The sequence below is a fragment of the Sinocyclocheilus grahami genome, unplaced genomic scaffold (assembly GCF_001515645.1).
Source record: "Sinocyclocheilus grahami isolate Dianchi unplaced genomic scaffold, SAMN03320097.WGS_v1.1 scaffold523.1, whole genome shotgun sequence".
NCBI classification, from domain to species: Eukaryota; Metazoa; Chordata; class Actinopteri; order Cypriniformes; family Cyprinidae; genus Sinocyclocheilus; species Sinocyclocheilus grahami.
This window is the reverse complement of record NW_015505702.1, coordinates 476,238-500,786: the sequence shown is the minus strand read 5'-3', so window position 1 is coordinate 500,786 and position 24,549 is coordinate 476,238. Positions and strand designations below refer to the sequence as shown.

At 35.0% G+C, this 24,549-nt stretch overlaps 1 protein-coding gene across 1 annotated transcript in view; it reads left to right on the top strand.

Annotated features, from left to right (window-relative positions):
- Positions 1–6,747: 6,747 nt before the first annotated feature.
- The window catches only part of lypd6 (LY6/PLAUR domain containing 6), a 23,076-nt gene continuing 5,274 nt past the window's right edge, over positions 6,748–24,549 (top strand). The window contains exons 1-2 of the mRNA XM_016237715.1: positions 6,748–6,878; positions 23,781–23,946. Of these exons, the coding sequence (XP_016093201.1) occupies positions 23,829–23,946 (118 nt within the window). The 5' untranslated portion in view covers positions 6,748–6,878; positions 23,781–23,828. The remainder of the gene's footprint in view (positions 6,879–23,780; positions 23,947–24,549) is intronic.

The window sequence follows — 24,549 nt, the reverse complement described above, 5'->3', positions numbered from 1 at the left end:
TTCATTTTCTAAACAAAGTAAACACCACTGCATAACACATATTAATAAAATATGGATTTATGGTAATTATATAATATATACAATAAATACAATGTTTTTCTATAGTTTCCCTGCAATAAAATGCCACAGTACATTTTAAGAGGAAGACATTTAGGACTCACTGCAAAGTACAAAAGCAACAATCATTTACTGAATGGCATTTGATACTCCCAAACAATGAACAACCTTCATTCCTGCTCTTGCTTTTTATGGTGGCGCCATGTAAATTTGTGTTTCATTGAAGTCTGGGGATTGATGATGTCTCCTCACACAGGCATCTTCAATAATTGTGTTCTTCTTGTTAAGGAAGTGACTCGTGATTGCCTGCACTGTGCACATGATTACATCTTCAGCAAACGAAATAAAAGCAATCAATAACACCTTATCTGAAGAATATGGAGTTTTCCTAATCTTTGTACTGCTTTTTTTAATTCAATAATGTATCTGGCATTTTTTTTTTATCTGTTTGGCATAAATCTGGGAGTATAGTTCTGACATTTCAAGAATCCGGCCATTACCGCTTGGCAGCTACTCTACGCCTTTAGACGTTTAGAATTAAATTGTGAAAAAAAGATGCAATGGGAAAAGCCTCTCCCTACTACAAGGGCTCTTGACGAACCAGAAATGTACTTCGAAAACAAATACCCTCTTTGGACAACCCTTCTGTAGTAATCCCAACACAGCACACAGCATTTGATCATTGGATCGGGCCTGTCCTGTAATCTGAATGAGTCACCCAGCTGCATTGTCCGCTTGTGTATATGCTCTGTGACGGCCAGCCAGGCTTAACATTCCGCTGCAGGGCCAGAGATCACTGCACTAATTGGCAGCCGGCAGTGTTTCCAGAGGGATTTTGTTCTCCATGAGGATGTGACCTCTCTGAAACCTGGTTGAACCGGACCTCAAAGACAGCCCTGTACTCTCAGTGCCATATAGTCATTGGACAATAAAAATACCAATGAGCGAGAAGCTCTTCTGAAGGATTGCAGAGCAGTAGCTTATGATTCTGAGACAGTCATTAGGGGCTTGTGACCTTTTAAATAAAAACTGCAGAATACAGTGAAATTCTTAAACATGAAATCAGAAGTATAAGTCTGAGTCAAAATGAAGTTACAAACAAATCACATTATAAACTATAACTTTAAAGAATAAATTAAGAAAGTTTGTACAAATACTAGAGCCTGTTCTAAAAGTAGAGACTCTGCTCTGCTACAATGCTGACGTGCAGCTGACAGGAGAGGACAGGTGTATCTCACTCTGTGATCTTTAAGCACATGTGAAGAGCCGTTTCTGTGAAGTCTGAAGATATTACACCACCTGCGTTGCCAACAAACCATTCAACATGAAAAAGAAATAACTTGGGGCTGATTGAAAGTACATTGGCCCCTGTTGACCCTCTCTCGCCAAACATTTAAGGGTCAGAAATAGAATTTGGATTCAGATTGTTGCTGCATGGAATCTAATAGGGTATTCAACAACCAATTATTGTTAGATCTCAAACTAATTATTTTTAACAAAATTAAAATGTAACTATTAACTTTGGCTAAAGCTGAAGAATTCATCTAAATGTCTAATTTTCCCTCCCACATTAAAATGTATTTAAAGGTTAGTTCATCCAATAAAATTTTGGTTCTCCAAAATTCAGAAAAGGAAAAACGGTTGGTTCTCGTGCATCAAGCAAGCACAGCTGAGCTTTCATTGAATATATTTTATGTACTCTATGTATGTTTGTTGATCAATGTTTGTATGTGAATACAATTTAAATCTGTTCATCATATAAAGTGATCATGGGCCAGTTTCATAAAGATAGCCACCATGTTAAGACTGTGTCTTAGAACTAGTTTGACCAACTAGCAGTTAGCCACGAGGTAATCAGTATTACTTTTCTGATTCAAATTGGGCCAATCAACCTTATTGTGACTAACTTTTTTAAGACTGTAAGCAGCTGGCCCTATGTCTCTTCGGAAGACTTGGATTATACAACTCTTTTCATATGGATTACTTTTACTTTTATGTACTTTTTGAAGTTTGACAATCTTGATTACATTGACAGAAAAGTACTGAATATTACAAAGGTCTCTAATTTTTGTTTTAAAGATGAATGAAATACTTGTGGGTTTCATAGTGACATAAGTAAATGATGACAGAATTTTAATTTTTGGATGAACTAACCTGTTAACCTGAATTTACAGTGTAATGTATGAGTATATGACCTGAGCACAACAAAAATAGCCTAAAGCAAATGCCTTGAGATATGACTGTAGATGAAAGCAGAATAAAAAAAAGTGGCATAAGTCAAAAGTAGGAATGCAGAATTGCTATCAGCATTTCTTCTCTAAATTCTCTTTTGCAGATGGGGATTTATCTTGTTCTGTAGAAATGATTGACTTGTGAGGAAGAATCGGTGCTCCTTGAAGAGACCAGAATGGATGATTGAAGTATGCCGGAGGCAGTCATACCTTCACTGTCCCTTTAGTGCACATCATCAAAGCCAACCTGTTCATTCCGTTTGAGATGATTATGTGCCTCTCGCATGCCAACCAACTCAACTAGATACCTGGTGACAGGTAAGAGGACATGCCAGGTGTTATTTCCCTCTGGGGGGAAAAAAGCATATCATGGGTGTGATGAGTAATAGTCAATTCAGCAATGTGTTTTTGACTTGGCACATGGGCAAATTTTCAGGTTTGAAAAGTTCTCAAGGCAACGAACTGAGATGTTCCTCAGAGAGCGTGCAGGCCTATAATGACTGCTGGTGTTGGTTTGCAGCTGTACAGCCCTGAGGCAGAAGTGACAATGGTAGTTTAATCTGTTTGTTACCTTCTCCTTTGTGTTTATAGCAGCTCTTTTTTCAGACAAGCTTGTGGAATGTTGAAGTTCCTAGAATTATTTATGTGGTCTTACTAAAGAGAGTATCAACATAATACAGTCTCAAACCTTTTCTCTAGAGCAGGGCCTCACATAATACCACACATTCATTTAACTCTCTTACTGTTTAAAATTGTCACAGCTGCCATAAAGAGATTATCCACCTTATTTTTAAAGTATGAGGCTATTCGTATGAGGCTATTCGAGCAGATGAGGCCATATGTAAGTTGAATGTGTGAAGCTTCCGGTGTCATCTCCTTCCAGTTATTTTAGCTGTAGAAAAACAGTCTGTTAGGCTGCTTGATTTTGCAAACTGGTATTTGGTATCATATTATTTTAATATATTATTGAAATCATAAACAGACTGGTTTGCAGTGCAAATAGTTTGCTACTGATTACTGCATCTTCACAGAAAACAGCTTCCAAAAGGTATAGGCATTCCAAAATAAGGCGCATAGACACCATTGTGTTTGTCTAAAGAAGAAAAGTCAGATTTTGCTTGCAATGTGCATTACAGAACACAAACAGTATATATTGATTCCGTTTTCTCCAATATGATGCCCCTCATGCAAGCAATATATATATATATATATATATATATATATATATATATATATATATATATATATATACAGTAAATAAATATATAAAAAATTTTGTCAATATACTTTATGATGCCAAAAGCATGCAAAGAATTGTGACTGAACGATTTGCCTTCATTCTGTTTCTCTAGTGTCTTTGTGAACTCCTCTTTCTCTGCTATTCACTGTTCATTTCAACCTCTAGTAAAATGATCCTTATCTCATGGCTTTGCATACCAGTGAGACACTGCACCTCCATTACATGAAATCCGACCCCGCAGGAGGAGGTTGTAATTATGGCTGAATGGCTGATTTTAGATTTTAACTTCAAGCGGAATCTAGTCATGCACAAAATTTGTACATGGTTCTGATGCTCTTTTCTTCATCCCGTCAGTCCATTCTTGTGATATCCATTCCTGACACTATCTCAGCCTGTCAGACAGGAAATTTGTGTACGGAGATGAATATGTTATTCTTTTACAGAAGCCTGAGAGAAAAATGAAAAATGCGAGTGAGAGAATTTTTTTTTTTATTATCGAGCAATCTCTGGACATCTAATTCAATTATTATCAAGCAAGATTTTTGTATTGTGTTCCATGGTACTTACATTCAAAATGGGAGCTGTACAGTGAGTAAACCACATGAAAACACTATTTACATGGCTGATCTCACCTCATGATCTACTCCTGCCATCAATCTCTCTGCACTTCCCTAAAACAGCAGAGGCTTCCCTCACTGCTGTCGAAATCCACTCACTACAAATCAAACTCTCATCCTGTGCAAAGATTCTTTGCTTTGAAGTTGATCTTTAGACACAGGCTTTTAAGTAGCTATGATGGATTTATTTACTCTTAAAGTTAATGTTTTTAGGGCCCCAGAGCTTTTCCAGAGGAAGCCAGTTGTCTTCAAAACACCAAAATTTTAATTACTTATTTAATTGTCAATATTTTGCAGGCTACACATGGGAAAAGAGCCAGTTGCTCTATTTAATTTATTTTACTATTATTTATTTAAATTGTATATTATTTAAAATAAATATTGACAATTATTTTCAAGTATAATTCGTTATCAATTATTCAAAATTATGTATTGAGAAAATTACCTATAAGAGTCAACAACTTGTTTCATTGTTTTACTGACTTCTGCATGCCATACTGTATATCTTCTTTGCTCATCCACATGTCACATTTCATCAGGCTCTCTGTCTTTAAGTTGGTAATTGTTGCCTTGGGCAAACATTTTGGATTTTTGTGGCATAGAGCATTTTACAACCCATTCATGACATCAGTACATATAATATTTGGAGGTTTAGCACACAGTTAGTTAATATCAAGTTAAGCAAGGCATTTTTACAGCATGCATACATGATATAGTAATGTGTGAGGTTGATGCTTTTAGTGATTCACTGTGCACTAATTACAGAGACAGTCCTCTTGAAGCTACCTGGGGTTTAGGGCCTTGCTCAAAGGCACAGCGGTGACAGGGGGGTCTGTGATGCTCCCCGCTTTATGGGTCACCCCCCGCATAGCTTTTCACTCATCCTCACAAGTAATGTTTATTTGCAGATTTACGTGCCTAGATACCAACTTGGACGCCGACAAAGACAATAACTCAAGGTACTCCGAACCTGATCCTGATACGCTTGTTAAAAGTAAGATGTTGTAAATGTGAATAATCTGGTCACAGATCTGGTATATCAACCTAGATTTACTTTTCCTCCGAGGTAAAAGGCCTATTTAGTGTTTCTCCCAAAACAACTAAATAGCAGCAAACCAAAACCAAATGCAAAGCATTTTCCTGATCACTTGTTTGCCACAAAATATTCCTGATTCATAAAGGGCATTTTGTACAATCAGTGAAGAGGTCATCTGTGACCCTGGGCCACAAAACCAGTCTTAAGTAGCACATGTATATTTGTAGCAATAGCCAAAAATATATTGTATGGGTCAAAATTATCGATTTTCCTTTTATGCCAAAACTCATTAGAATATATAGAATATAGAATATCTTTACTCATTAGAGTAAAGATCATGTTCCATGAAGATATTTTGTAAATTTCCTACCATAAATATGTTAAAACTTAATTTTTGATTAGTAATATGCATTCCTAAGGACTTAATTTGGACAACTTTTAAAGGTGATTTTCTCAATATTTTGATTTTTTTTTTGCACCCTCAGTTTCCAGATTTTCAAATAGTTGTATCTCGGCCAAATATTGCCCTATCCTAACAAACCAAACATCAACGGAAAGCTTATTTATTCAGCTTTCAGATGATGTATAAATCTCAATTTCGAAAAATTGACCCTTATGACCGATTTTGTGATCCAGGATTTAATATTGGATTTGGATTTAATATTTAGCCATTTTTTAAATGTTTTAGATTTATAGCCAGTGAGAATTTCTTAAAGTGTCACATATATTTGAAGACAAAAAAAGTTTTGTTCTAGGCGCTTATATGCATTTTGCAAGACTTTTTGACCCATGGGTGAGGGGCCTTTTACTATGAGTGTGTCCTTTACATTTGAAACCATGACAGACTACCATTTCTTTTTACACAAATTATGTGTCTCCATTAATATTCAGTAGAAAGTAATTTATTTTTGGCTGTCGCTACATATTAATTTTTTAATATTTAGCTTTTGAATGATGTGATTTTGTATTAGATGTTGGTTTATTTCTTATTTTAACTAAAGTCAGCAATATGAATGTTGGATAATAACCATTTATAAGTCTGTTTTTGTCAACAATTAAGCTATTTGGTTGTGGTTCACTGAGAGGAATAGTTTGATTTGACATTTCACAGTCATTTACTGTGTTTTATCACCAGCAGAGGGCCAACTGAAAAGACTCTTAATGAACTGCCTAACTCTAGACGGCATTTTTGGCCATCATAAATGCATAGCGTATGAATGCACCAGATGCACATAAGTCAATTCACGCGGCAATTATGCACAAAAAGGCTTTAAAAAAGAACCATCGATTCAACGTTTTTCTGACAGATTAAATGTGGATTTATCCTAAAGTAAAATAAAAATGGATACAGTGGATATAATTAGCTATCTAATGTACAGCTTATAACTTATCTCCATAACCAGATATTTTAGACAAGGCTCCAAGTAGTGAGATTAAACCTAGTACAATATGGGGTGTGTGTGTGTGTGTGGATCCATCGGGACGCGCCTCCTCTCGGCCTCTGATAGGCGCAGCCGAGCGTCTCATCCGCCTTTTAGGAACCTTTGAGTTCACAGGGATTCAGCTCGGACGTGTCATGAGTACAGACAACGGAAAGGACACTATTGATATACATGACTCTCTTCGGTTTTTGCCATACAAGGATAAATCTGCCGTGATAAAAAAAAGTTTGACTAAAGTCGTTTGAATCATTTTCGGTAAGTAGCCGCAACCTTTTTATCTAACCTGCTGCGATTGGATAAATGCATGACAGAGCACACCCTTTAAAATCTGAACAAATGTCTTGTTTTCAGCTCTAGAAGAGTGCTTTTTAGATGGTTTGGTGTAAAATGCATTTCATTCACTGCACCTCCCTGATCCAAACCACAGCAGAAAGATAGTAAACATGAGTAAATAACAGCGGCAGCTTGTTTGACAGCGTTGCGTCAAAACTAGAACGCTTGCATTATAATCAATTAGACTGAAGAGCACGCTCGCGCTCAAAGCTTCTGATTATAATGAAGAGCTACGTTCTAAAAATGTTAGGAATTTTAACGAAAAAGAATATAAAAATTCTATAGAAAACATACTTACTGAGATGACAGAACTGTTACCTTACCATATAATACACGATAAAATCATACGTTTTAATACATATAGGCCTAATACGTTATTTTACTGTAACATTTTGTAAAAATGTTTGTGAAATATAATTTATGGATTTTAACAATGCATTATGTATATTTTATTGGTAATAAATAATATTTCACCAATAATTTATTTATGGGGAATGAGGAATTTTACTATGTAAATTAGAGTGATTTATGTTGCCTTTTAGGTTCAGTTTGTTTATTGCATTAGTTTAGTGTTGTATGATAGCTTGATGTGTCTTGTCTTTGTGTGGGTGCTCTGTATTTACATTATCATTGACTACTGTTGCTGAAGAGGCATTTTGATGAACTATAAATTATCACGTGGCCTTTTATTATCCATTTGTCCTATATTTCAGTATGTTTACAGTGACGAACAGATTTAAATAGTTCAAATATGTTTGTATATTTACATTATATAGTTTAGTGACATATAGTACAATTAGGAACTGTGAAATATGCAGTCACCAAAAAAAGGGTTTTTTTTCCTGTAAATTTGAATATTTTACATTTTCAAGAAATATTTTACAGTGTAGTTTGTTGCATCGCTAACAATATTTGATGTTAAATTTAGCCTAAACTAGTAATGAGTGCAACAGTAAGATACAATGCCATTTTCAAAGGTCAAAACAAACTATATAATTTCAATTAAACATACAAAGTACCCCCCCCCACCTTTGATGAACTATAAATTATCACGTGGCCTTTTATTATCCATTTGTCCTATATTTCAGTATGTTTACAGTGACGAACAGATTTAAATAGTTCAAATATGTTTGTATATTTACATTATATAGTTTAGTGACATATAGTACAATTAGGAACTGTGAAATATGCAGTCACCAAAAAAAGGGTTTTTTTTCCTGTAAATTTGAATATTTTACATTTTCAAGAAATATTTTACAATGTAGTTTGTTGCATCGCTAACAATATTTGATGTTAAATTTAGCCTAAACTAGTAAGGAGTGCAACAGTAAGATACAATGCCATTTTCAAAGGTCAAAACAAACTATATAATTTCAATTAAACATACAAAGTGAAATTCAGCTTAATCTGTTCATGTCTTAAACATAGTGCCGGCCAAATAAGCGAGTTATCTTCCATGCTCGTTAAATGTGTGTATGTTGATGTTCTGTCAAAAGCTAGTGGCAACCTGGCATTCATAAAAGGTCAGAAATGTCCCTCCCTGCCCTCAGTGTCATGCATTTGTACTGTATTATATGGAACTATTCAGCAATGAAGCGCTCTTACTTCCGTTCGTGTGATTACATGCACAAAAATGGATCTATAATATTTAATATTAAAATATGCTGCAGGTGCATGAATACAGCAGTGCTTGTTTTTTTAAGAACAAGGCAGATTTTATTTGATATGGGTCAATTCCTTGCCTTGATGGAGCTTTGTGTTTGCCATGCTTGTAGGAGTGGTTAATTCAGTGTGTACATATGTATTGCTGCTTTCCATTTGTTCACTGCATTTTCAATACAGTTCTACATTAAAATCTATAATACATAGGCTGCTTATTATACAGTATGTAACGCAAAAATGTTTTGTTTAACATTTTTTTGGTTTACAGTCAATGCCTTGTTGACCAACCATGAGAACCTCGTCTTATCATTTCAGTGACTTTTTTATGAACGTGCCAGTCGTAGCCCAGACTGTTGTTTTTCTCCTTCTAGTGTCAATGCTTAATCTCATTTAGTGGTAATGCTCCTGCGTGGTGGTAGAGAAGATAAATGACTCCATGCTCATTTCCACAGTGAGATTTTTGTCAGTCCAAAAGATAGAGTGAAGTGCATTTTATCTGTAGTCTGTGTAGGGGGTGTGTGAATACAGACTCAACACAGGCAGCCAAGGACACAAGGGGAAGGAACACTGCGAAATATTCTCACCTAGCAGGCAGTTACTTATGAGCCAAGCTTCCTTTGATATCAGACAGGAGAAAACATTTCAACTGAGGCGGAAAGCCCTTTTCTTACTGGGAAAGCCCTGATGACATCACAACGACCAAGACCATTTCAGACAATGCAAAGTGAAAGTACTGTAGTAAAGCAGACTGACTCGTGCTGTCCTTCTCTTCACCATGTATTATTCTATACATTAACATTAGTTGATGTGTTAGGTAACATGAACTAAAAATTAACAATATTTTTTTATATAGAATTTATTAATATAGGTGTAAATGTTAATTGAATCATATTTATTATTATTTTTTGTTCATATTGCTACTACTAATAATACATGTTTTATGTTTAATTAATTCATTTCATAAATTCATACATCATGTATTATTCTATACATTAACATTAGTTGATGTGTTAGGTAACATGAACTAAAAATTAACAATATTTTTTTTATATAGAATTTATTAATATAGGTGTAAATGTTAATTGAATCATATTTATTATTATTTTTTGTTCATATTGCTACTACTAATAATACATGTTTTATGTTTAATTAATTCATTTAATAAATTCATTTAATCATTTATGTTTAACATTAGATTATAATGCTTGAAATAATATTATCATTTATAATTTAAATGTTAAATATGTACGTAGTATATACTGTATGTAGATAATAACAATAACCGAGATTAATATATGATGTGAATGTGTTTTTCATTGTTAGTTCATGTTAACTATTGCATAATACATAATACAGACTTATTGTAAAGTGTTACCAATATCGGTTTAAATTCATATAGTACATCTGTAAAGCAGTTTTCAGTGTTGAATACACTAAAGCCTATAGTCTCGTCCAGTCAGGGGCAAAAGGAAATGCATTGTCTCCTGCAAACATGCATAGGAAGAAAGGAATTATAGAGTGATGTGTGTCTAAAGCCCATCTGTAGACAGTCTGATTTTGTGGTGGGGCTGCAGTCTTGGTTGAAGGGACACGGTCAGAACAATGAATTCAAGAAGAAAATGTTTAAGAAATGAAAGGGTCCTCACCAGCATGAAAAATGCATTTGTCTTCGTTTTTTAAATCCCAGTGCCCACGCAATAAGATTTATCGTCCATTAGTTCTCCTGGGTTCACTTTATCTGGGTGGGGGTGGTGTAACTCAAGACAATCTCACAGGCTTATATGCTATTTTCTGTAAATATAAACTGAAGAAATTTGCATCATGAGATGTTAGCATAATACAAAGCAGTAAAGCTTAGTAAATATTAGATACAGACTGTAGTTGTAGTTTGTAGATGTTCGGACATGGGTTTTTTTTCAGGAAAGGGACAGAATTTGTTTGATTACTTAAATGTGCAGCCTAATTAGCAAGCTCTATGTGCAAGACTTTACTGAAACATTTACAGCACTATAGTGACTGAACCAGAAAGAGAAACAAGACTGATTATATAGTCATTTTAGAGCTGTTATGAAAAATATATTATTATTATTATTATTATTATCAGCTTAATCACAGCTTAATTAATTTTTTGTGACATACTGTATGTATGGGTCAATATATAATTTATATTTGTATTAAAAGTGCTTCATAATAAATAAATATATATCCAATTATATCATTTATGTTTGAATTAAAATGCTTCATGCTTCATATATCACATGGAACTGATGGAGGAATCTGACATCCCGTTATTGCTTGATGGATTAGCTTCACCTGACAGCTGATTTGTTGATTCCACTCTTGTTTGAGTGGATACTTTCCCTTATAGAAATTTGTGACAGGAAGGCCCACATATTTACATGTCCTCTGACCCCAAAAAATAGTTAAACACCTGATAACATGTTAGAGCCGGGGCAGGTGTTTCTCCAGATGGGCCAGCCAAGAAACTGAAAGGTGTTATTTGAGACCTTCTAATGAGAAGGGTATGGAAGCATTTAGAGTTATATGGGTCTTTATTACTGATGTATGAGGGTCATTTTCTGACGGTATGATGCAGGCTGGAGGAATGTCACAGGAATGTTAGATGTGGCCGTTCTGGTGTGTTTTGAATCTCATGTTAATGGATTGCACTACATGTAATTGTGTTGCTATGTGTTGTGTCTGGATTTATCTTTTCATTTACTCTGTGGTCCCTTTTTAATAGTTAAAATGCTTAGTTAACATTTAGTAAAAATTTGTTTGCGGTCACTTTGGATGTCAGGAGCATCTTTTTTTCTTTACATTTTATTGTAATACCCACAATATATTACCTTTTTTACTATTGCGTGACCATCAGAGGCCTTATAAAACATCCCATGACATAGTGGGGGAGGGGGTTCAGTGCTCCATGTGCTGATCAGACTCTCCATAACCCAGAGTGCCATCTCAATGGGGACGATGAGGCAGAAGACGATGGCTTCATCTGACCCCTTTGTTTCCCCTCACCATGTCGAGGAACATGACAAAGGTTGATGGTCTTTGGATAATGACACTTCTCTTTGGGCTGAGTACCTAACAAACGCTGTGCATTGGGGCGTACAAGAGAATCCCTCAACGCTGTGCATTGCTTATGCTCTTTTTGAATTATTTAGCAACGTTTGTTTAGCATTAACTGCATGAGTGACCAGGCAAAGATCACTATCACTGAGTCAGTGCTAGCCAGGCACTCTTAATGCATCTGTTATTGTTATACCATTTACCATTATTATTCCATTATTTTCATTTTCAAGTCTTTTTAGCTAAACAGCATGATATATGTATTTCTTTAGGTAAGTCACTATGGAGAATAATTTGGTCAGAGTGGCCTGTGTAAAACTGTGTGGTGTTAAGAAGCTTTTGGCAGATTTTGATGCTAATTAGCTGCCCTTGAACCCCATTTGAATGCTTTACTGAACAGATGTATCCGATTTGTCTTACGGAGGCCTTTTTGCACCCTGTAGTGAAGCTGCTGCCATCTTTTGTCTGTGTATGAAGATTTATATGTAGTCTGTTAATACACTTTGTACCAGGATTTGAACAATAAGGTTTATTCACCTCGGTTAGTGTGTAGTTCAATATCAGTGTAATGTGATATATTTTGAAATGTATTTATTATAAAATTGTATATAATATATACATTTCAAATATTTAAAAAGTATTTCATTCAGCAATTATATTCATTCATTTATTATTCAGCGAGGACTCATTAAAATTTATCAAAAGTGACAGTAAAGACTTTTACATTATTACAAAATGTATTTATTTTAAATAAATACTTTTCTTTTGAACTTTCTATATTTATCAAAGAATCCTGAAAAAAAGTAAATATTTTATTATTATTTTCTTGAGCACTAAATCAGCATATTAGAATGATTTCTGAAAGGTTCATGTAAGACTGGAGTAATGATGCTGAAAATTCAGTTTTGTTATCACAGGAATAAATAGAAAAATACTTATTTTAAAGTGTAATATTTCACAATATTACTGTTTTTATTGTGTTTTTTTAATCAAATAAATGCAGTCTAGGTGAGGCTTGTTTAAAGAAAAAAAACAAACATTAAGTCTTAATAACCCCAAACCCCTGAACAGTATATATTTTAATGATATAAGAACTGTCAAAACATTAAAAAATCTTACAACCCCAAACCTTTGAAGAAACTTTTTTAAACATTATTAATGTTATTGTTATTATTATTATTATTATTATTAATAGTAGTAGTAGTAGTATCATCATCATGCAATTTTTAACATTCATTTTCAGGTTTTATAGGGTTTTCTGTTTAGCTTGATCATGATGTTGCATTTAATACAACTACTGTAAATATTCACTTTCCAACATCAACCTAGAAATAAAATACATTTACTTTTACTTACAAAAGCATTAAACATTAAAAAGGATTCAGCAGAAGGTAATTATTGTGCTTCCTCACAAAGTGATTGTGATTCTCAGATTCTCAGGGAACCCTACATCCCTGTGAACAGGGCCGTCGCAAGGGGGGTGTAAGGCCCTGTGTGAAGTTGACGTGCAAGGCCCTCTGCAATTTGTGTGTGTGTGTGGGGGGGTTGCTATAGTATCAAACGCAACTTTAACATGCATCTGATCGATTGTGATGCCGTGCTCACTGACATGTTTGCGCACGGATCACGGTCAAAACGGTTTAACTTTTAAAACTTTTTGTCATCCTAACAACAAACAGCTTTACTCATTCTTATACACAGAGTCTTATACTGTCTATCAGCTATGACTATATTAGTCTTTCAAAGAACAAAATGGGTGGAAAAACGGTAATAAAAATTAGACATAAACGACATGAAATGCAGGCCAAGAGCGAGGCCCTCTAGAGGCGCGAGGCCCTGTGCGGTCGCACACTTGGCATAGCCCTTGTGACATACTGAACTCAGGGAAGTTGTATGCCCTGTATATTTCTGAATGAGTGTCATAATCTTGTTTGTGATTGGAAGAAATGTAGCGTCTCCCCTCTTATGTGTTAAAGCATAGTGGTTAAAAAAAATACAAAGGCATAACATCCACGTGGCTGCTATTTTTGCCATTTTGCTTTGAACTCCATATGTATGCAGTCAATCTTTATGTTGTCTTTTCGAGTATGTTTCTCCCTCCTCAGCATCAGCAGCAGATATCTCAGCATGCCTCCAGAGCTTTTCCATTTTCTTTGAAGTTTTTTTTTCTTTCCATGAGAATGCTTGGCTGGATTCGTGTGGATAATTCACATTGCAAGCATATCCAGTGTTTTTAACCTGATGCTTAATAACTAGGACATTTTCTGAAAAAAAAAATGTATACATTGATTTCTATATTCTGTTTTTAGAATATTTTTTTGTGAAATTTTGAGATATTAGAGGTTATTGGGTGGTCTGTGCTGCCTGAGGCTGAGACTAAGAATGATGCAAATGTCCGTATTCCCAGTCCTTGTAAATACAGTCTTGTCGTCCCACTTTCACTGCAGACATTAGCTTCAATGCCCCATTTTTTCTGAAAAAAAAAATGTATACATTGATTTCTATATTCTGTTTTGAGAATATTTTTTGGGGAAATTTTGAGATATTAGAGGATATTGGGTGGTCTGTGCTGCCTGAGGCTGAGACTAAGAATGATGCAAATGTCCGTATTGCCAGTCCTTGTAAATACAGTCTTGTCGTCCCACTTTCACTGCAGACATTAGCTTCAATGCCCCATGCCTAATTGAGTTTTTTCACTGGCATGTTTTTAATTGCCATCTCAAACCTTTCATGTTTACACAATTAAATTAAGTTGGTAAGTTTTTTTTCTTCATGGTTGGATGCTTTCCACAGATTGGCTGTTTTGCAAAAACATATAGGCGTATAATTTTTTGATTGAAAAGATGACAAGACATTTAATTTTTATATTAATGCAACCACAGCCACCTTTCTGCCATCTTATTCCTATTATTTAGATCTTGAACAGACATGGTGTTATGTTTGGGCAATTTATGTTACTAATGATGTTCTTTGACATGGTATGTTGACTGAATCACAAGCTCCTCCAGCGTCAGGTGATCTTCAAATATTCCAATCATGTTTGATCCGTAGATGTTTACATGTAAGCATGCACAAAACCTCATAGTTCAGAGCAGAGCGTGCTTTCCTCCATCTGATTAAACTCAGTCACACTCTGTCTGTGATCACGTAGTGTAAATGTCTTGTTGGGAGAATGTGAGGTTTTGCCATCTAAGCCCCAAAGACAAAAGACAAGAGAATTCTTAATTAGCCCCCGTTTGCCCTCTTATCCTGTTATGGTTTTGCTGGCCCAAAGTTCAAGGGAATCAAACTTACCCCACCCACTTGGTTTTCTACAGCTGCCACAAGGATATTTTATCCCTTCTTCAGTCTGCCCCCCCCTACCCACACACACACACACCAAGACATTATTGTATTTGCCCTACCCTACAAAGAGCTTAAGTCTTTTTCCTAGTTTCAAAAAGTGGGGTCACTGAACCCAAAGAGAAAAGATGCTATTGCAGAGGTCATTATGATCTGGCTGAATCAGTTAAACCCAAATCTACAGGAGGAAAACAGAATGAATACTGTAACTTGTCGAGAAAACATATCATAATTGAAGAAGATTATTAAAGGGATAGTTCACCCCCCCCCAAAAAAAATATATGTTATTTACTCACCAGGGTTATTATAGTTAACTTAATCTAAGACCAAAACAAAAAAATGTTATTACTTAAACATACATAAACATACATAAAAATAATTTCAGCTAGTTGATGTACTTGTAATTCTACATACTTGATATACTGAAGTAACTTACTAACAAACTAAAATATATATATATATATATATATATATATACACACACATGTTTTTAAATATAAATAAGCAGTAACAGTGAGACACTTTTGGTAAAATATTTGTAAAGAGATAATTATAAAAGATTGTCAAACTACTTTTTTTCTTTTTAAGAATCTCATTCATTAAGGCTTTGTTTCTTGATTATTACATCAGGACAGTTGTATGACCCTGATATTTTGATTCATGCCCACCCAAAAAAAAAAAAAAAAAAAGTAAAAAATAAAAACATGCTCATCATAAAAGAGGTGTTTTCAGGTTTTCCCCCAAACTTATGCATGCAGCAAATGGCACATTGTGTCATATTAATATTGTTCAAACAGTGATCATTTGAAACAGACTCATTTCTGCAGTGTGAAGCTGATTTTCCATTGTGTTATCCTGAGCTACATGACTGATTCCTTGGATCTTTGTATGTGTCAAGAGACTGAAGAGGGGATTAAAAATTATACAGCTGAACTGGACCACTTCAAACGAATAATGCCGGATTAGTGTGTGTGTGTGTGCATGTAGGATTTCAATTAGCTGGTGTGTGATTCTGATCCAACATGACTCCTTTGGTTTTGGCCGGGTGCACTATAGGGCAGAGGCATTACTCAATGCCATTTGGCTTGTGACAGCAGGGCTCTGTTGAGATTGCATTGTGCTCTCTCAAAAGAATGGAGACGTGCAGCTTCATCTGTGTTATTGTCCATTCTTGCTATATTGTGGCAGTCCAAAGAACTTAGCTTTACAATAAACTTTTTTGAATATTGTAATATCAACGTCTTGTATTATGCAGTTTCTAGTATAATGTTTTCCTTCTAGATGAAATATTGCGATTCAGGTGTTTGTGGCAGACTGGAAAAGAGCCACGACTTGCAGCTTCTTCGCCACTCTTCCCCTTTCACTTCTCAAACCTGTGCGAAATCTGGTCCAACAAGTTTTGGAAGTCACAAGAGAGGATTTGCATTTCTTTCCTGCCATTAATGGGAGTGACTGCCATTCACAGGCCAATTCACAACCCAGAGTATCGTGTTTCTGACCTGAGTTAGTCTTACTCACCTGGCAGTGGCTCAGGCAGGAACTCCAGGGCCCTTGACCTGCTGGGAGCCTCTTTCCTCCACCCTGCTGGGTCTGAGTCTGCCAGTGACCTGCAGTAATGAGATCAAATGAATGTGACTGGATGTATCATGCTGTACAGAGAGGAAGTCAGGCTTTCTTACATGGTGTATCACAGGTGCTAAACACTAAGATCAGCACTTTTTTGCTTTAAAAGCAGCATAATACATGCGGTCAAATGACTAATGCTGCTTGTTTTGGAGAGAATTGTGCTTTTTTTCAACTACGACTTCTATGAACTATGAAAAATCAGAAATTGCAATATAAATTCAAACATTTCTTTTTAAATAGACCAAATAATCTTATAATCAATCAACTTTACTATCGACATTATTTTTACAGCTCTATGCAATAAAGTGATTAAAATGTAGTAAAGACATTTATAATATTACAAAAGCTTTCTATTTTAAATAAATACCATTCTGAAAACTTTTTTCAACATTGATAATTAGAAATATTTCTTGAGCAGCAAATGAGCATATTGGTATGATTTCTGAAGGATCATGTGACACTGAAGACTGGAGTAATGGCTACTCAAAATTCAGCTTTGTTATCACTGTAATAAATTACATTTAATAATATATTTAAATAGAAAATAGATGTTTTGAATTGTAGTAATATTTCACAATATTACTGTTTTACTGTATTTTTGATTAAATAAATGTCTTTGTGAGCATTAAAAAAATCTTACTCACCCCAACTTTTAAACAGCAAAGAGTAGTTGTAAATTAATGTAGTACAGTGTACAGATATGATGTTAATATCATACATAATCCACATGGATGTTGTAGACAGGAGTGAAGAGCATTATCTGTATAATTTTATGTTTAATCTCACTGAAAGAGCATAAAATATGTTTAAATGTACCAGTGGTGGATGGACACATAATTATACCTCCTTAGTAACTTTTGCCTCAAAATATTTTGCATTAAGAGGGTCAGAGACGCCATGGAAGCAGTACAGACAAAATTAAGCAAGTGCAAATGGCCATTTTGCTTCTGAACAGGGTTCATGTTGTGTTAAATGGTTTGCTCTCCACTCCAGTTATGCTTTAATACAATGTGATCCTCTTCAGCACAATCCAAACTACAGAACAGTCTGCTTAAACAAACAGACAACTGCCATTTCCATTTTCCAGAGCAACTCGCAGACGTGTGGGCTTTGATGACAGGTATTGCTCATGGCAGGCACCTGGCTAAGCTTTAGAGGAGATGGGGCACTGAAGTTCAACCTGAGGAACTTCCTGATTGGTCTGATAGGTTGCCTTTCAATGTCAGAGTAGTTATTATGTGACTTCTTTGGTATTTAAATTAAATATTTCAATTGTTTGTGGAAATCGTCATTATTGTGATAATTTATAATTAAATTATTAAAATAACTAAGAAAAAGTCTGCTGGACTTCAGGTGCCACACAAATGAACATTAATGTATATTAAAATGTAATTTATTCCTGTGAAAGTGAATCTGAATTTTCAGCATCATTACTCCAGTCTTCAGTGTCACATGATCCTTCAGAAATCATTCTAATATGCGGATTTGGTTCCAAAAAACATTTCTTATTATTATCAATGTTGAAAGCAGTTGTGCTGTTTATTTATTTATTAATTTTTTTAATTAATTAATTTTTTGTTTTTTTGTGGAAATATTTTTTTCAGGGTTCTTTGATTAATAAAGTACAAAAGAACAGCATTTATTTTAAATAGAAACATTGTAAATGTATTTACTGTCCCCTTTGATCAATTTAATGTATACTTGCTGAATAATTTTTATTATTATCAATGTTGAAAGCAGTTGTGCTGTTTATTTATTTATAAATTTTTTTAATTCATTAATTTTTTGTTTTTTTGTGGAAATATTTTTTTTCAGGGTTCTTTGATTAATAAAGTACAAAAGAACAGCATTTATTTTAAATAGAAACATTGTAAATGTATTTACTGTCCCCTTTGATCAATTTAATGTATACTTGCTGAATAATTTGTTTTATATATTTAAAGAAAAAGTCTTATTGACTCCAAACTTCTGAACGGTATGCAAGTATAGAGTTATGTCTCAGTCCTTCACTATTGTTGGTGATCTCTTATCACCCATGTTCTCAGAGTTGTGGTCTGGACAGCTGGTGCTTGATAGTCTTGGACATTAGACACCTCAATAATAGATAAAGCTGAATAAGATGCCTCTGGTCTGAGGTCACCTGTGTGTTGAAACTAAATCCATGTTTTCTTATCAGTAGGATGTCTTTTTGTTACTCTGGGCTTACCTTACTTAACTCATTCTCTCTTCATGTCATGCAGGGCTTGATTTGATCAGAGATTCAGATTATTTCAACTGCAGGCATTCTCTATCTAGATTAAGAATGAGGATAATCAGCAAGTTTTTTCATACAATAATCAGCGTTGCATTGAATATTTAAGTGTGAGATTTTTTTAGTTGGCCAGATAATATATCAAGTATATATCTATGTTTTTAAAGTTATAGTTCACCAAAAATACAAATTGTCATAATTTACTTAAGGCTTTTTCTTCTGAGGAACACAAAAAATGATCTGAACATGAAAAAGCATGAACACTTTTCTAAACGTCTCCTTTTGTGTTCTCCTGAAGGAAAAAAAAAAACGTTATGCAGGTTTGGATCAACATGAGGGTGAATATATGATAACAGAACTTTCATTTTTGGATGGACTTTAATCTTTTCTCTTGTAGAAACTATGATTGCATAAATGTGTCATTAACTGAATTACTTTTAATTCATCGTAACACCTGTCTAAAAAACGTTATGCAGGTTTGGATCAACATGAGGGTGAATATATGATAACAGAACTTTCATTTTTGGATGGACTATCCCTTTAATCTTTTCTCTTGTAGAAACTATGATTGCATAAATGTGTCATTAACTGAATTACTTTTAATTCATCGTAACACCTGTCGGTTTCATTTAAAGATTTATCACCATACATCTGCCATGTTATCTCTGTTCAGAAGCATCCACATGAAACACATTTCCACGTGTTAAGTTCTAACTAATGTAATACTGAAAGCCCAGGGGAAAATCCAATTCATTACCTTCCGACTTAACTTATTATAGAGGTCACCACATTTATCAAAGCTGTGTCAAAACATACTTAAATTGTTTGTTGACATTCCCAGTCGACGAACAGCTTGTGGGACCAATCTCCAGTTAAAACGAAAACCGATATGTACTTGTGTGCTCCTTTTCAATACCGCCTTATACCTTCAGTGGTGAAAAGGATCACTTTGAGGAAACCTGATGCTCTCTAACATGGCTGTGCTGTGCCACTCTGCATTGTCTGAGAGGTCAGGAGCTACACAGCAACAGGAGCTCAAGGCTGCTAGTCTGTTTAATCATTTTTCTGAGATCAGCATGGCTAACAAAATAAACAGGAGGAAATCTGTTTTTCCCACCTCAGACAGGAAACCCATTATAATTCTACTGGACATATACATTGATTGTACCAATCTGTATTGACTTTGAATTGTTGCAGAGAAACTATGTTTAAAAAATTATAATAATTAGAAAATGTATTATTATTATTATTATTATTATTACTCTGTTAAATTGAATTGCTTTCTCATGCTAGGTTTTATGAGTAAGCTTTTTCCATAGGGAATTAAATTTGTGAGTTGTATACAAAATTAGGGAAATTGATTCAACAAAATGACTGGAACTGATTACTGGCTGGATTGCCATCTGACTCGCTGAAGAAAGCACACAAGGCAGTTTAGTCAAGCACTTCTGAAAAATGTGTAATCTGCCCCAGCTTTCGTTTCAGTAATGTAAACCGCAGAGCTCCGTGTTTAAGCCATGTGCTTTTCTCCAGGCTTATTTTAGTCTTTCAGAGGGAGTTTTTGAAAAAGTATCTCACCAAAGAGCAGCACGATCCTTTTTCATAAAATTTTGTTTAAAGTACATGTAAATGGTGAAATGTAATTTCAATATTTTTGAATTTCAAGTAAAAAATATTGAATTTTACTTCTATAAAGTTTTTATGCTAATGGTCATTATTTCAACCTGGTCTCATAAAAATACGTACCTCTGGGTACTTTTCTGCAACAATGTTTTTACGTACCTTAGTGCACGTTTCGCCGCAGTTTCAAAGAGAAATGTCCACTGAGTGGTGCTAAAATATAGGTTCAATACGTTTTGTTTAAAGTACATGTAAATGGTGAAATGTAATTTCAATATTTTTGAATTTCAAGTAAAAAATATTGAATTTTACTTCTATAAAGTTTTTATGCTAATGGTCATTATTTCAACCTGGTCTCATAAAAATACGTACCTCTGGGTACTTTTCTGCAACAATGTTTTTACGTACCTTAGTGCACGTTTCGCCGCAGTTTCAAAGAGAAATGTCCACTGAGTGGTGCTAAAATATAGGTTCAATACGTGGCACATTTTTATTACGTTGCTTCAGGTAGGTATTGCGGCGGTTCAGAATTCAAATATCAGGGGACTGTCGCTAAAAGTTAATGCTCTATCGTGCTGGAAATATGCCCTACCAAACCCAACCCTAAACCTACCTATTAGTGTTAACAAATGCAAAACTGATATAAAAACGCATTTGTTTATGCAACCATGCCATTTGAACTTCCTTATATGCAGATTTGAACTGTTTTGTCGAACCGTACTTACATGGGATTCAAACCAGAGCTCCTCATTTCTCAAGTATGTCTCCGTACTCCGTGAACTACAGAACAAACCTACCCTCTATGAAAACCCATAGATATGAAGCTGGAAATGTGCGATGCTAACATTCAAAAGCATCAGATTTTTCAAATCTCCCAGCATATTACAATTGTAAAAGTCATAACATAATATTCCTCAAGTAATTGTGCGAAAATTACGCTTTATTAATCGAAACTCTGTGTGTGTGAAAAGGAATAAAAGGTGTCAGAGTTTTACTGCCTCTAGTGGGGAAAATCCAATTCATTACCTTCCGACTTAACTTATTATAGAGGTCACCACATTTATCAAAGCTGTGTCAAAACATACTTAAATTGTTTGTTGACATTCCCAGTCGACGAACAGCTTGTGGGACCAATCTCCAGTTAAAACGAAAACCGATATGTACTTGTGTGCTCCTTTTCAATACCGCCTTATACCTTCAGTGGTGAAAAGGATCACTTTGAGGAAACCTGATGCTCTCTAACATGGCTGTGCTGTGCCACTCTGCATTGTCTGAGAGGTCAGGAGCTACACAGCAACAGGAGCTCAAGGCTGCTAGTCTGTTTAATCATTTTTCTGAGATCAGCATGGCTAACAAAATAAACAGGAGGAAATCTGTTTTTCCCACCTCAGACAGGAAACCCATTATAATTCTACTGGACATATACATTGATTGTACCAATCTGTATTGACTTTGAATTGTTGCAGAGAAACTATGTTTAAAAAATTATAATAATTAGAAAATGTATTATTATTATTATTATTATTATTACTCTGTTAAATTGAATTGCTTTCTCATGCTAGGTTTTATGAGTAAGCTTTTTCCATAGGGAATTCAATTTGTGAGTTGTATACAAAATTAGGGAAATTGATTCAACAAAATGACTGGAACTGATTACTGGCTGGATTGCCATCTGACTCGCTGAAGAAAGCACACAAGGCAGTTTAGTCAAGCACTTCTGAAAAATGTGTAATCTGCCCCAGCTTTCGTTTCAGTAATGTAAACCGCAGAGCTCCGTGTTTAAGCCATGTGCTTTTCTCCAGGCTTATTTTAGTCTTTCAGAGGGAGTTTTTGAAAAAGTATCTCACCAAAGAGCAGCACGATCCTTTTTCATAAAATTTTGTTTAAAGTACATGTAAATGGTGAAATGTAATTTCAATATTTTTGAATTTCAAGTAAAAAATATTGAATTTTACTTCTATAAAGTTTTTATGCTAATGGTCATTATTTCAACCTGGTCTCATAAAAATACGTACCTCTGGGTACTTTTCTGCAACAATGTTTTTACGTACCTTAGTGCACGTTTCGCCGCAGTTTCAAAGAGAAATGTCCACTGAGTGGTGCTAAAATACAGATTATAGGTTCAATGCGTGGCACATTTTTATTACGTTGCTTCAGGTAGGTATTGCGGCGGTTCAGAATTCAAATATCAGGGGACTGTCGCTAAAAGTTAATGCTCTATCGTGCTGGAAATATGCCCTACCAAACCCAACCCTAAACCTACCTATTAGTGTTAACAAATGCAAAACTGATATAAAAATGCATTTGTTTATGCAACCATGACATTTGAACTTCCTTATATGCAGATTTGAACTGTTTTGTCGAACCGTACTTACATGGGATTCAAACCAGAGCTCCTCATTTCTCAAGTATGTCTCCGTACTCCGTGAACTACAGAACAAACCTACCCTCTATGAAAACCCATAGATATGAAGCTGGAAATGTGCGATGCTAACATTCAAAAGCATCAGATTTTTCAAATCTCCCAGCATATTACAATTGTAAAAGTCATAACATAATATTCCTCAAGTAATTGTGCGAAAATTACGCTTTATTAATCGAAACTCTGTGTGTGAAAAGGAATAAAAGGTGTCAGAGTTTTACTGCCTCTAGTGTTCATTTCTTTTGAAAACTGCAGTGATACGTACTTATTGGTATGTTTTTGCGTCTCGCGAAAAAGTGCCCCCAGGTACTTTTTTGCCAGGTAGCATTATTTTGTTAACAGAATCTATCAAAAATGTGCCACATGAAGCACATGAATGTTTTGTTCCATTAAATTTGATCCTATTTAATAGATTGTAAATATAACTATTCATTTTGTGGTGTTCATCAAAGATGTTTCATCGTAAGCATGGCATTCAGTAATTGAAAACAATAGATGAGTGTTTGTTCTGCTGCCAACAACCAAAGCAAACGGCTAAGAGGGTCACTGTTGCTGAGGGTCAGGACATTGGCAGACTGCTGACATTGTCATTGATATAATGAAGCACTTGCTGGAATAGCAAGCATGCCTCTTTGTGTCCAGTGTTTTGGAGATAACACCGCTTTTGAACTGCTTTAATCCTATGGACTCTAGAGTTTTCTTTCTATCTTCAGCAGATGTTTCTTTATTCCCTTGTTAAACTTCATTTATTTGGTGCCTATAGTTAATTAAGTTGTTTTGTATGACTCTAGTTTTATGTTTTTTAATAAATTGTTTTGTTTAACAGGTGCCGTGTTGGATCTGGGTATCTGCTCATGTGAGTTTTCCTCCAGCTATGGAACCCTGGCCTCTCATGGCCTGGGGCCTAATGCTGACCGCCATCACCGGCTGGATCAAAGCAGTTCAATCAAGGGACTTCACAGAAAAAGACATTGTTTTTCTCCATCCCTCAAGTAAGTATTTCTTCTTTCTTCTTAGATTCTGCCAAAGCCTTGAAAATGAAACCGGTATAATCCATGTTTTTCCTGACTCATCTGGAAGATCAAAAGGGTCAGACATCAGCTGTCAGCCATGACTTCTATAAAGGCTGGTGGGGAGCTGTTACACCTTCAGGTTCTGAACGCAGGCAGATTTATTCCAAATGTGGTGTTCTAGATTTTCTATTGTGTCCTAATAATTGTCCAGGCCTTCCAGGCTGTATTAGTGGTTGAGCATCAGGCCAGTGACCTGTAGCTAAACTCAGCGTCTCAGCTGACATAGCAGCTGTGTTAAGATCCCCCACCCTGAAACTCATGGATTGCCCACCATGCCTGCTGATGCTAAATCAATTGTTCAAAGCATGTGGCAATGGCCATGGTGCCATGGGTAAGTGTAGCCTTTCCTTCATGGGGAAATTATTCCGCCCATCAAATATATTTTATATATATATATGTTATATATGGGTAACATTTTCTAATAATATTCATCAAGTCATAGTCAACAGCGAATAGAATTTTATATATATATATATATATATATATATATATATATATCGTGTGCACATATTTTATACCTCC